This window comes from Leptopilina boulardi, unplaced genomic scaffold (assembly GCF_019393585.1).
Source record: "Leptopilina boulardi isolate dan_hultmark-lab unplaced genomic scaffold, ZJU_Lbou_2.1 LbouV2_213, whole genome shotgun sequence".
NCBI classification, from domain to species: Eukaryota; Metazoa; Arthropoda; class Insecta; order Hymenoptera; family Figitidae; genus Leptopilina; species Leptopilina boulardi.
In genome coordinates, this window is record NW_026137767.1 from 3,919,222 (window position 1) to 3,933,346 (window position 14,125).

At 30.6% G+C, this 14,125-nt stretch overlaps 3 protein-coding genes across 4 annotated transcripts in view; 2 read left to right on the forward strand and 1 right to left on the reverse strand.

The window, feature by feature from the left end:
- LOC127278979 (alpha-glucosidase-like) overlaps positions 1-14,125 on the forward strand; it is a 94,704-nt gene that overhangs the window by 26,619 nt on the left and 53,960 nt on the right. The window lies entirely within an intron of this gene.
- Positions 993-4,544, reverse strand: LOC127278883 (uncharacterized). The gene is made up of 5 exons (XM_051300814.1): positions 4,523-4,544; positions 3,821-4,198; positions 2,549-3,754; positions 1,868-2,458; positions 993-1,558 (listed from the first exon to the last, which is right to left on the reverse strand). Exons 1-5 carry the CDS (start codon positions 4,542-4,544, stop codon positions 993-995), a joined length of 2,763 nt encoding a protein of 920 aa, XP_051156771.1.
- On the forward strand, positions 5,221-7,054 carry LOC127278982 (uncharacterized). The gene is made up of 2 exons (XM_051300998.1): positions 5,221-6,649; positions 6,745-7,054. The coding sequence occupies exons 1-2, from the start codon at positions 6,512-6,514 to the stop codon at positions 6,910-6,912; spliced, it is 306 nt and encodes a 101-aa protein (XP_051156955.1). The 5' UTR covers positions 5,221-6,511; the 3' UTR covers positions 6,913-7,054.

Consider the following 14,125-nt stretch of genomic DNA (forward strand, 5'->3'; position numbering starts at 1 on the left):
AATTAATACGAGTCGATAATTATAGGCGACTGACACGTTCCTCGCACTCTTGCTCACTGAAGGGTTACTTCTACGAATTCACACAAATTCCGGGAATTTATTACAAGGGTACCGAGATTCAGAAGACGTGCTGCCTATCGTCAGGCGTCACTCATTCATAACGACAATATGTCGACAATTTGAACATACCGCTCGCCTCGCCTATAATTTCGCTCAATTAAAGTAAAAAAAGGAAAAATTCGAATTAAATTAAATGTGGTTTTGCTGCCCGCCATGCTAAATAATGACAAATTAGTTTATAAAACAATTTCAAAAATTAACAAACACAAAATTTCAAACATTCATTCTGAACCCATTAATTCTCATTCATCATTCTTACCGGAAGTAAACAGAGTTTACTCAATGGACGTTTAAATTCCGAATCTGCAGTTTTTACTTTGACTACGCGTACAACATTATCAGAATCCTCGATACATTCTAACACTCTACCAAGAAGCCACTGAGCTGGAGGGAGATTATCGTCACGCAGAAGTACCATATCTCCTACCTTAATATTTGGTGTAACAGTGCTCCATTTATAACGTTTTTGCAAACTTTGCAAATAATCAACGCGCCATTTTTTCCAAAAAATCTGAGAAATACGTTGAATTAATGCCCAACGAGTTAAGCGATTTTCGGGAGTAAATTCAAGCGACGGCTCAGGAATGCAAGTGATTGGTGCACCAATTAAAAAATGACCCGGTGTTAAATAAGAAAAATCCCCAGCATCTACAGAGAGAGAAGCAATAGGACGCGAATTTAAAGTAGCCTCCACTCGAGTAAGTATTGTGTAAAACTCTTCAAAGGTAAATTTATGAAGGCCGATAATTCTTCGTAAATGATACTTTACACTTTTTACTCCGGCTTCCCATAACCCTCCAAAATGCGGAGCATTTGGAGGTATAAAATGCCATAAAACCCCATCAGTAGTCAGTTTGTTATGCAAATCAGCATCAGCTTTCAATTGCATAAGATGCAGTTTTACCTCTCTCAGTTCCCACAAAATTACGACCGTTATCACTATAAACATTAGATGGTTTACCTCTTCTGGAAACGAAACGCTGAAACGCAGCCAAAAAAGCTGCTGACGAATGATCGGAAACAAGTTCAAGATGGATCGCTCGAGTGCAACAACAGACAAATAAAGCTATATACGCCTTTCGAGTTTTACAACCTCGACCTGGGCTCAATATCACTTCGAAAGGGCCAGCATAGTCAACTCCTGTATGACTGAAAGGTCGATTGGGAGTGACTCGAAAGTCAGGCAAATCGCCCATAAGCTGTTGACTAACAGCTGCCCTTTGTCTGACGCATACAACGCATTTATTAATAATTGATTTAACCGAAGAAAGTGCCCCAATGAACCAATAGTTTTGCCGCAATGTATACAAGGTTAACTGAAGACCTCCATGCAAACATCTGACATGAGCATGATGTGCAATTAATTCACTAATTTTATGCCTTGGCAGAATTATGGGATGCTTTTCATCATACCTAATTGGAGCATTTTTTAAACGACCTCCCAACCGAAGAATCCCACATGAATCAATGAAAGGACTCAGAATTTTAATAGAAGATTTCATTGTCAAAGTCTTTTGATTTTTTAATTCCTTTAGTTCAGATTAAAAAAATTCCCTTTGTATTAGTTTTATAAAAAACACACGCGTTTGCTCAATTTCTGAGGTAGTAATTGAAGAAGGTTTGTAGCTTGAATTTAACTTAAAATTTTTAATTATATTAGTAAATCTAAAACAATAAGTCATGACTCGTAGCAACTTAGGCCAAGATGAAAATCTATCAGTAATTTCTTGATAAGAAGTCTGATCACTCTGTGCAAAATGCGATTTTACTGTTTTCTTTTCCAATTCAGTTGATTTAAAGATCGATTTATCACTTTTTGGAAGTTTTTTCAATTCATGAGAAAGCCACTCAGGCCCTCCCCACAACAAAGAATGATCGAGCAATTCTGTCGGCATTAAACCCCTAGACGCGCAATCGGCCGCATTATTCTCAGTAGTAACGTGAAGCCACTGTGCTTGAGGAATTAATTCGTCAATTAATGCCACTCTATTGGCCACAAAGGTTTTCCATGTAGAGGGATGTTTTTCCAACCACGCTAAAACAACACTTGAATCAGTGAAACAATAATGAGGAACACCTTGGAATTTCAATTTCTCTAGGCCATATTTCATGAGCTTTGATAATAGAACTGCAGCACACAATTCCAGACGAGGTATACTAACCGGTGTAATTGGTGCGATTCTGGATTTCGAAATTAAAAGAGTAGTATGAACTTTATTGGAATCATCGATAACACGAAGGTAAATATTAGCCGCGTAGGCACGATTGGATGCATCTGCGAATCCGTGCAGTTCACTATTTGAATTAGTTACAACTGCACCTACCCAACGTGGTATTTCTAGATTTTTTAGAACTTCTAACTAATTATAGTACTCAAACCACTGTTTCAATAAATCAGGTGTCAATTTCTCGTCCCAATCCAATTTACGCAACCACAATTCCTGCATAATAAGTTTTGCAGTAACAACAACAGGAGCTATCCAACCAAGTGGATCATACAATTTTGCGATAACTGACAAAACCGTTCTTTTCGTAGGAATATCAATTAATTCCAAACTAACTCCAATTCGAAAACAATCCAACGAGGGATCCCAACCTAAGCCTAGAACTTTCAAAGATGTGCCCTCAATTGATTGTTCATCTAAAGCTCGTTCATGATTGTGTGAGGTGCAATCACTTAATAAAGCATTATTATTCGAGGCCCACTTACGCAAATAAAAACCCCCACTTTTCATTAAATTAACTACTTGATCCTTTGTTTCTTTAGCTGTTCCGAAATCGTCCTTTCCAAAGAAAACATCATCAACGTAGATATTCTCCTCAATTATAGGCCTTGCTAACGGAAAGTTCATACCTTCATCTTGAGCTAACTGTTTGACTACTCTGTTGGCTAAGTATGGGGCGCATGCCGTACCATAAGTAACTGTTAAAAGTTGATAAGCTAACAATTGACCTTCAGAGTTTTTACACAAGATCCGTTGATAATCTACGTCTCTTGGATCGATTACTATTTGTCGAAACATTTTTTCTGCGACGGCTACAAGAACGTAGCGATATTTGCGCCAATTAATTAAAATAGAAACTAGATCATTCAATAATGGTGGACCAATGTAAAAATGTGAGTTTAGAGAAGTATTATTTGGAGTGAGACTTGACGCATTAAAAACAACCCTTAATTTAGTTGTCAAACTACTCTCTCGAAGAATAGCATGGTGTGGTATATAAACAGTTTGAGAAGACTTGTCAAACTCGGTCTCCTCTACTAAACGCATATGACCTAACTCGCGATATTCTGATAAAAAATCCTTATACATTTCAAATTGTTTCGGCTTTCCCCTTAAGCGACGTAAAACTCTATCCAAAATCATTTTTGTTCTTCCGAATGACTGACCTATATTTATAGGTGGACCACTTTTAAATGGCAATCGAACCATATATCTACCACTTAATAAGCGTTTGAAAGTCGAGTTAAAATGTTCTTTACATTTCAATTGCTCCTCTGTCAAAGATGGAGCAGTAGGTATTTCTTTCAAATTCCAAAAACGCACAACTGCATCATGCAATTCTTCGGTTGAAATCTTGACATTAGCATTCAAAGAAAGAACAGAAGGTGTTAAAGAAGCATCGATTAACCCTAAAATAATCCAGCCAAAAATTGTGGCTTACGCTGTTAGACTGCCAAAAACGTTGTGTTTAAGACCTGGTAGCAAGCAAGAACCAAGCTTGTCTGCGCCTAGAATAAAATCTACTGGAAGGTCACTGAATGGATCTGGATCGGCCAATGATAAAGCCTTTAAATCTGAATTAGAAATGAAATCCGGTTTAGTGGGTGGGTGATAGGAGGTGGGTTCATATAAAACTAGAGCTTGCAAAGTTAGAGCTTTGCAGCCCTTTTCCTTAGGTAGGAACTGAAAATGAGCCAGCTTTTTTGCAACACCAACTGGTTGCCCCCCTACTCCATAAATAAGTGCATTAATTTGATCATATTTCAGTTTCAAAATTTCAACTGCTCTCTCTGAAAAGTAGATATACTGTGCCGGTTCTACGCCAAGAAACCTGTAACCGACACTTACCGACACTGAAAAAAAAATTGGTTCAAATCCGTGCTAAATGAGAAAAAAAATAAAAAACCAAATAGAGAACGATTTTTTTTTTTTAATGAACGTCCCCCACCCCTCTCCTTTGAAAAAAAAAATTTTTTTTCAACAAAAATTGTGAAACTTATAATTATAATTATAAGTAAAATAAATAGGTGTTAGTGAAAAGTTTATATTATATTTAGAGGATTAATGGTAAGTATAGAAAAAGATTTTTAAATGTATTTGTAACAAAAAAATTTTTTTTTCAAAAGTTGCATAATTATTTGCAATTGAGATTTTAATTTAAGACATACATTAAATACATACAGAACTAAACGTAGACATTGTGATTTAGATAAAATCAGTATTATTGAACAATAACAATTATTTTTGAAATTAATTGATATAATGGTAAAGCAGATTCTATTTATCGAAAATTAATCTTCTCTTTTGATAATAATGTAATTTGATTTATGTTATTCTTTACTGTATAAACTTATAATGAACTTTAGCCATTATAGCGCCTACCTAGATTTAGTTAATATTTTATATTTTGTATTGTTACTTACGTAACTATTAGAATTTAGGAGTACTTTTGTACGAAAGGGCATGTCCCGTTATGTTCTAAATAAATAAATAAATAAATAAATAAAAGACGTTATATTATTTGATATAAAAAATATTGCTCATTATTTTTTCTGAGAATAAAATAATGTAAATAATTTTTTTATTAAATATTAGATGTGAAAAACACCACCTGAGAATTTTGTTTATTTAATGCGCAAATTCTATGGCGTATAAATTTCGCTTAGTATTTTATTCTAAGAAAAATAATTTAAATTATTTATTTAATACGCATTATATGTGTATTAGATGCGAAAAAAGCACCACCTGCAAATATTAGAATGCGTCATTCTCTATAAAATATATATATATATATATTATGTTTCTGAGAAAAATTATTAAGTTTATTTAATGCGTACCAGTTAAAAAAGGATAAAATATATTTATTAAAAGAAGATGAATAGAAATTAAAGGGTATAAAAGGCGAGCAGTAGACATATACTTTTCATTCAGTTTTTGTTAAGTCTCATTTGCTCTTGATGTGCTTTTCTTATTTTTCTGATAAATTAAAATAAATCTTTTAAACGTTTTTAACTTTTTAACGAAGTACAGCTCCAGTTTTATATAAAATATTATTTTAAAAATATATTTAATAATTCTTATTAAAAAAGAATAAAAAATAATGGAGAGTAAACTAAAAAAAGTGAATAGAGCAGCTAGTTTTCTGCCAATCAAAAAACTAAAAGATTTAATAGTAGATGAATTTTATAATGTTACAGATTTAAAAAACATTGATACAAAATATGGACCTAAAATTGTCGCTGAAATAGATAATTCATATGTAATTTTTTTACCACAACGAATGTTCAAAGTGTTTGAAAGTGATCAAGATTCATTTACTGAACTGAGAAAAGCAGCAGAAAAAGGAGAATTGCAATTGAAGTTTAAAGGTGGAAATTATAATTTTTTTGAATTTGTTTCAAAAATAGACTAAAAAAAAAAAAAAAAAAAAAAAAAAAAAAAAAAAAAAAAAAAAAAAAAAAAAAAAAAAAAAAAAAAAAACATCAGTTACTACTTTCTACAATTTATAATTTAAATTCTTCTTTCACAAAACAAATAATTATCGGTGCTGAATTAAAAAATAATTTATCTATAAAAGTAAAGCTAACAAGCAGCCATCCACAAACATCAATCTCTTTTTCAGAAGAAGAGTGGGAATATTTTAACAGTTATTTCTTCGAAATTAATGAATTTTTTAATAATAAAGTGGAACCTCATGAAGCAAACTGTGGTGTATTTAGTTTGAAATTTGTTACTTATTTAAATAATCGATTTGTTTATGTGAAAAGAACAAATGAACAAGAAGTAGTTTGGTCTAATTCATTTTCATTTCAATTTGAAACATTTCTTGTTTTAAAACAACTTAATCTTTGTATAAAACAAAGAATAAAAGCACTACAATTTCTACCATTACAATATATAAAGTCGAGCATTATTAAAACAATTGCAGAAGTTATTTGTCAACGATTGGATTTACAAAATTTAAAAACCCTGGAAAAAATAATTCACAAAAACTCTTTAAAATTATTAGAAAGAATATTATTAAAGAATAATTTTCAAATTTCTATAATTATTGAAATACTTTTTTGTGAAATCATTACCTTTCACTTGAAGAAAATTTGTGTAGAAGTTTTAATTTATATACAAAATTTTAACATAAATTCAATGTAATTTGAAGAGGAAAAAAAATGGAAGAAATTCATCGTAAAAAATTGGATCAATTGTGTGAGGAACTTATTTTGTACATTGATATGAATATTCTTTGGCCTCTATTATTAAAAAATAAAATATACAATAGAGATGATTGCAACATTCCAATTTGGAAAGTAAGTAAAGTGATTTACATTCTATTAATAATAATAATAATAACTTTTTTATTGTTTAATGTATTGTATATCTTATGCATATAATTTTTTTCTAGAAAAATTTAAATGATTTGGATACTGTTAGAGATATTTTTTTAACAATTAAAACACGAGGTCCTGACGCTTATAAAAATCTTCTAAAAAGCTTGAGAGAAGCAGAATATGATGTTTTAGCTATAGTATTGGAAAATTATCAAATAATCGAAGATAACATCAATAAGTAGCTGGTGATGATTGGACCGAGGAACAACAAAGAAGAATTAAGTTATATTATTATTTTTTATGATAAATTAATATTTTATTTATGTTAGTTTATATTAAAAAAAATTAATAACTATGTTAATTATAATTAATATTTAATGTGAAATTTTTTGAAAAGGTTAAATAAATATTCAATAAATAATTTAATTTATTTTTTACTTTATTTATTTAAAAAAAAACCCTTTTACATATCATCTTTATTTATCCATGAATTATGAGAATTATCGAAGCCTAACCACTTTACATATATTCGATTTTTACGTTTTTTTAATACTTTTTCAATTAAATAAATATCTGAATGCTTTACATTTGCAAGTTCTTCTTCATAAAAATTACCTAATACTGGAATATTTTGATAATCTTTTAATAAGTATGTTATTGGTGTAGTATTATTTATACAATCAACTGTAAAAATTTCTGTCGTCCAGTTTGGTGTATAGCCTTTTTCAAAAACATGTTTTAGTTTACTTATTCTAACTTTATCTCCTATATTAAATTTTGGTCTCTTTTTCAAAGTATTTACAAGAAATCTTTTATATACATTGAATAAAATTGTTTTTTCATTATTTTTATTTACATCTTTTGGTTTTAATTTAATTGTTCGATGTTTAGTATTATTATAAGATGAAATTAAGTTAGATAAAATATTTAACCAATTATAATGTCCCTGTAAACTAAATTGCATCCACATTTTGTTTTTTATGGTACGATTAAATCGTTCACAAATTGACGCTTTTAAATTGCTGTACGTAGAGTACATATTTATTTTATATTTTTCCATAAGATTTTTAAAGTGAGTATTGTAAAATTCTTTTCCTTGATCAACGTGTAAATTTTTTGGTACACGCTTTTGATTCAGCACCGACTTCATTGCAGCAGCAACATCTTCACCAGTTTTATTCTTTACAGGAACAGCCCAGCCAAATTTAGAGAAAATATCGATGACAGTTAAAATATATTTGTAGCCTTTATTTTCCTTCGCATATGTTGTCATTTCTACAAGATCGGCTTGCCAAGTTTCATCGATTGCTCGTATATCAAATTTTCGTCTTAAATAATTTTTTCTCGTAGGCTTGTGTAATTCTTTAACGAGAGCTTCTTTTTCCGCGTTCATTTCTTTTCAAGCGCTCTTAGTCTGTATTCGAATTGAGAAATAAATTCAGAGTTCAAGAACACTCGTTTATCTAATTCATCATATTCGTTTTTAAAGTTTTCAAAAAACTCTTTATCAAAATTAAAAGTTAGTTTTGTAATGGCGGATGTAGTATTATTAACTTGTTGTCTTAAAATTGTAATAATATTATAAAATTCTTCTGCATTTTTTTCTAATAAATTTTGCACTAATTTTAAGTTTACAGCATCATTGTTTTCTGAAGCTTCCGCTACATTACATAATTTTTTATTTTCAATGTTAAAGTGTCCTTCAGGGGTGACCTTGAAGCCAACACCGGGAGGTCCTCGAATTGAATTATCACTTCTTTTAAAGGAACGTCCAAATACGTCGAGAGACATTGTTTAACTAATGTATTTTTCAATTAACCATCATTAATAAATAATATTAGCTTCTCGCAGTTCCTCAATGATGGACATAATTTCATTATTGTGACTTGAATTTCCTGCTGCTTCAGATGCTAACAATAAACGTAATCGATCAACCAATTCATTTGGATCATCCCAATAGATATAATCAAATTTATTTCCTTCTCGAGCAATCATATACTCTGGGATACCTCTACCTGAAAAGTTCTTATCACCACTTTTTCTAGAAGTAGATAAGAATTTTTCAATAAAATGTTTAAATTTAAAGGATTTACTCGTGCGTATATCACCATCCTCGCTGTAATGTTTTTTATGTGCGTTTGTCAGTAAAATAATTGATTTATAATTTTCAAGATCTTCCGCACTTATAGCAGATACACTAGGATTTTTTTTAAAAAGAAGCTCAAGCAACCCATCACTAATGGGAAATGTCATGTTACCAATATGAATATAATTTTGACTAAAACTTATCGTAGAATTACCAATCATTAATCTATCTTTCGTTAATTTTCGTACACCGTATACAGTATCAATATCTTTACTTCTTTGATTTAAAAGAGTAAGATATGCTCTGGTATTCTCATCAGTTGATGGTGTAGAATGTGCTACTGGAATTTCTTGATTTGTTAATTCTAGAGGATTCGATTGATTTTCTTCAAATGTTGCTGATTTAAATGATTCTTCATTTACATTATCATCGTTATAACTGTCAAATTCTTTTTTTTTCAATTCTTCATTTTTTACATTTGTTTTCTCTTTTTTAATACCATCAATTGTTTTAAAAATTTCAATATCACCAACTAACTTTTCCAGAGGATTAACAATGGGTTTAAAAGTATCTCCTAATGTTTGTTCAAAAGACTCTTTACTTAATTTTAGTAATTTATGTTTTCTTCGAATTGCCTCGCTAGCTTTTGCCAAATTTTGAGCGAGGTCTTTTTGTTTATGAATATGGTCAGCCCTTAAAGATGACATCTTGATTAAACAAAGTCTCAATTCTAACTAAGCGTTTTTTTAATCAGTACAAACTTTTATGAAACAATCAAAACCCTTTCTGTATCTACCAAAATTAAGTTCACTGTCTTTATCAATAACAACAAAGCCGTATTTATTACTTTTCCAACAAGATGAACATAAATCTCGAAATTGTGTGTAAGTCATATCTGTGTTAATGTGATCGTCATAGATATGTTTAAGATTTACTTCATCTTGTTTAAATATTACCAAAAAATTAACGTTGTCGCGAATTAAATGTTTTGGAATTCGTGTATAAGTTTGACATAAATAAAAACAATCAATAAGTCTATGACGACCCATTGAAAAAAATTCTCGAATTCTGTCCTGCTTATCACATGCGACATCATCAAAAACAATTGTAGAATTTGGTTGAGCTTCATTCGGTTGTATAACCTTTTCATAATCTTGAAATGGAAAATACTCAATATTCTCAACTAATTGAAGAGTCTTTTCTAAAAATTTATATTTTGGTTGACTCAAGGATTTGGAGAAGATGTAGACATTTTCAAAACGTAATCCATTTGGATGTAATAGTAAAGCAAGTAAGGCATTTGTTTTTCCACAATTGGATGGGCCACAAAAAATTGTTCGCACTGTATTAGGTAATAAATTTCCATGACGTTTATTTTCCGATTTTTGTTGCATTATTTTATCAAAATTTGTAACAGGTAATTTTGTTAATTGTGTTTTAAATTCCATCTTGATGAGTACTGAGGTAAAAACTATAAATACGAGGCTTTTATTGATTTTTGTGTCAGTTTATGATAGGCCTCTCTCTAGTAAAGAAGATGTATTTATATATTTGTACTTTTTGATTGCCATGAGTTTTTGTATCTCGATTTTGATTTTGTTGAGGAGGAGGAGGGAGTTTGAAGCACTGGATTCCACCATCATCATAGGATTATGAATTGGTTGTATAATTGACTATTACTGTCATAGGTTTTTCTTAGAATGAAGGAAGATCATTAGAAAGAATATTCTCTCTAATTCAGCAAGAAATGCTGGATCTAAGTAAAACCAACTCTCTAATTCAGCAAGAAACGCTGGATCTAATCTAACCTTCCAGGTTGAAATTTCACATTGAACTGACCCAAAATACTATAAATACATCGCTTTTATACTTTTTCACTTCAGTCTTGAAAAGAACATTAAATGAATATAAACATGCGTGTAAAGAAACAAGCAATCAGTAATCGAAAACCTATCAAACGTGGTAAAGGTCTTTTTAATAAAATTATCAATAATTTACCCGTTGAACTACATATTCCTGGTTATCAGTACTGTGGACCTGGAACGAAATTAGTAAAACGATTAGCACGCGGTGATCCTGGAATTAATCCTCTCGATCAAGCTTGTAAGGAACACGACATCGCTTACTCGCAGAATAAACATAATCTAGAAAATAGACACGCAGCTGACAGAGTACTTTCTGAAAAAGCTTGGCGTCGTGTACTCGCTAGTGACGCAAATCTTGGTGAAAAAGCAGCAGCTTTTGCAGTTGCAAATGCCATGAAGATAAAAACAAAATTAGGAATGGGACTTAAGCTTAAAAAAAAGAAAACAAAAACAAAATTGAAAATGGGACTTAAGCTGAATAAAAGAAAGAAGAACAGTAAGGCCATATTTCCATTAAGAAATATTGTCTTGGCTGCAAAAAAAACCATTGCACCTAGTAATATTGATACATATTCTGCAATCAAATCAGCTCTAAAAGGTGCACGAGTAGCCGTGAAAGCTGCTGGTGGAAAACGTAGAGTAAAGCAACCTAGAATTTTACCATTACCGAAAAAAGTTGGTGGTTTTTTACCATTTCTCGTGCCACTTTTTGCTGGGCTTAGTGCGATAGGAGCTCTATCTGGTGGTGCTGCTGGAATAGCTAAAGCAGTTAATAATGTAAAAGCAGCTAAAAAACAACTCGAAGAGAGTCAACGTCATAACAAAGCAATGGAGTCTCTAGCTCTGGGAAAAGGTCTCTATCTCAAACCATACAAACAAGGATTAGGATTAGAATGTGCTTTAAAAAAAAAAAATTAAAGAAAAACAAAATTGTAAAATTACCTCAGCGACCATTAACTGATTACGATTTACTTAAATACGCTTCTATATTAAAAATTCCTCACTTTCGTGGTGTTTTTATGCGTGATGAATTACCAGCTATGGGGCCTAATAAATTTGAATCAGCAATAGTTAATCTAGATAGTAAAGATAAAGCTGGTACACATTGGGTGTCTTATAAAAAGAAAAAAAATGACATTATATATTTTGATAGTTTTGGTAATCTTCAACCACCTAAAGATCTCTTAAAGTATTTCAATGTCAATAATGTAAAGTACAATCATAAAAGATACCAAAATTATGATACTTATACATGCGGCCATTTGTGTCTAAAATTTCTCTGTAATCAACTTGAGTTAAAAAATGTTTTTATTTTGTATAAATAAGGATTTAGGATACTTTTATCGTTTAGTCTAAATTTAACCATCAATATGAACGAATCATTAACTTTAACATTATCAAACAAGTCATCTATCTTGGAAGCACAGTATTTTCCACCAATTGAATTGTTACCTCATAAGAATTACGCACTCGGTCTCGTTGAATTTCTTACTTTTAATTCAATTCCAAATGTAGACTTTGGATGTAATAAATTCTATGTCGATAAAGAAGAAATAACTATACCGACTGGTAGCTACGAAATTGGTGATATTCAACACTATTTACGAAATATTCTGAAGCCAAAAGGAATTGAACTTTTTATTAAGCCAAATAATAATACTTTACGCAGTGAGATTTTGTGCAATCGAGATATTGATTTTCAAAAAGATAACACAATAGCTCAATTATTAGGATTTGAACCTCAAATTCTTAAAGCTAATAAATTTTATGAATCTAATTTACCAGTGTCTATTATAAAAGTTAACGCATTACGAATCGAATGTAATATTACAACTGGTGCTTATATAAATGGTCAAAAGGTACACACTATTCATGAATTTTTTCCTACTGTCCCACCAGGATATAAAATAGTTGAAGTACCTTCACACGTCATTTACTTACCTATCGCTGTCAAGACCATTGATCAAATTCAATTACGTATTGTTGATCAAGACGGAAATCTTGTTAATTTTCAAAGTGAAATAATTACCATTAGACTGCATGTGAAAGCTTTATAAATGGGTATTGTTTTTAATCGAAAACTAGGTTTCAGTTATAAGAAGAAGCCAGAATGCCTGAAAAGGTTCAGTTACAAATATCCGGTCAAGGTGCTAACACCTCAAAATATTCAACTATTGAGAAATCTGGGTCTCAAAGTGATCAAACAGACAAAGCAAAAAAAAAGAAAAGAGAATAAAAAGATTTAAATTCGTTTGCATTTTTGTTGCTGTTTTTCTTTTTAGAAATTTAAATATTTTTTGTAAGAGAAAATGGAGGAGGATGTGCTAAGTATTGAAAAACCAATTGTCTACGATGAATCTATTGCCCACTATGAAATTCACGCTCATTTACCATATGCTTCAGCAACATTTAATAATAGTGATGAAATTAGAATAGCTGTTCAAAATCAGGACCATTGTCTTTTACCATGTAAAAGTTATTTACATATTCAAGGAAAATTGGTAAAAGAGAATGGAACAGCAGTTACACAAACACGATTTATTCACAATGCCATCTGTCATCTATTTGAAGAAGCTCGCTATGAACTTAATGCTATTGAAATTGATAAAAATAAAAATGTTGGTCTAACGAGTCTCATGAAAAATTATGTTTCAATTTATGGGACTCAAAGTAAATTTTTAGAAAATGCCGGTTGGTTTCCAACATGCAATGCAACCACTTCTCTTATTGATAATAGAGGCAATTTTGACATTTCCATACCGCTTAATCTTTTATTTGGTTTTGCTGAAGATTATCAAAAAATTATAGTTAATGCTAGACATGAATTAATTTTAACAAGAGCAAGAAGTGATGTGAATGCAATTCAACAAACAGCTGAAGAAGAAATTAACATATCAATTAATAAAATTGAATGGTTATTACCTAATGTTCGCTTATCAGATTCTCGTAAATTCAAATTGTTAAAATACATTGAGAAAGATCCACTTATTTCAATAAGTTTTCGTACATGGGAACTCTATGAGTATCCTTTACTACCACAAACAGCAAATCATGTATGGACAGTAAAAACATCAACGCAATTGGAAAAACCTCGTTTTATAATTATAGGATTTCAAACTAATCGAAAAAGTCTTAATACAGCAAATGCGAGTCATTTTGATCATTGTAAAATTACAAATATAAAACTATTTTTAAATAATCAAAGTTATCCTTATGGAAATTTAAATTTAGATTTTAATAAAAGACAATATGCTCTTCTCTATGATATGTATGTAAATTTTCAAGCGAGCTATTATAATAAGGACCCTCAACCATACTTGTCAAAAAGTGAATTTTTAGAATATGCTCCATTAATTGTAATTGACTGTTCAAAACAAAATGAATCATTAAAATATGGCCCTGTTGACGTTCGTCTTGAATTTGAAACTAAGGAAAATTTACCTGATCAAACAGCAGCTTATTGTCTTATTTTACATGATAGAATTATCGAATATAGACCAATTA

Excerpts from the sequence above, each read along its gene's own strand:
- LOC127278883 (XM_051300814.1), bottom strand. The coding sequence starts at position 4,544 with ATGTCTACGTTTAGTTCTGTAT. Across the intron at positions 2,459-2,548 it reads TATGCAGGAATTGTGGTTGC|AAATACCACGTTGGGTAGGT; the intron begins GTAAATTGGATT and ends TAAAAAATCTAG. Across the intron at positions 1,559-1,867 it reads AAAATCGCATTTTGCACAGA|GTCGTTTAAAAAATGCTCCA; the intron begins GTGATCAGACTT and ends TTCGGTTGGGAG.
- LOC127278982 (XM_051300998.1), top strand. The coding sequence starts at position 6,512 with ATGGAAGAAATTCATCGTAAAAAATTGGATCAATTGTGTGAGGAACTT. Across the intron at positions 6,650-6,744 it reads GCAACATTCCAATTTGGAAA|AAAAATTTAAATGATTTGGA; the intron begins GTAAGTAAAGTG and ends ATTTTTTTCTAG.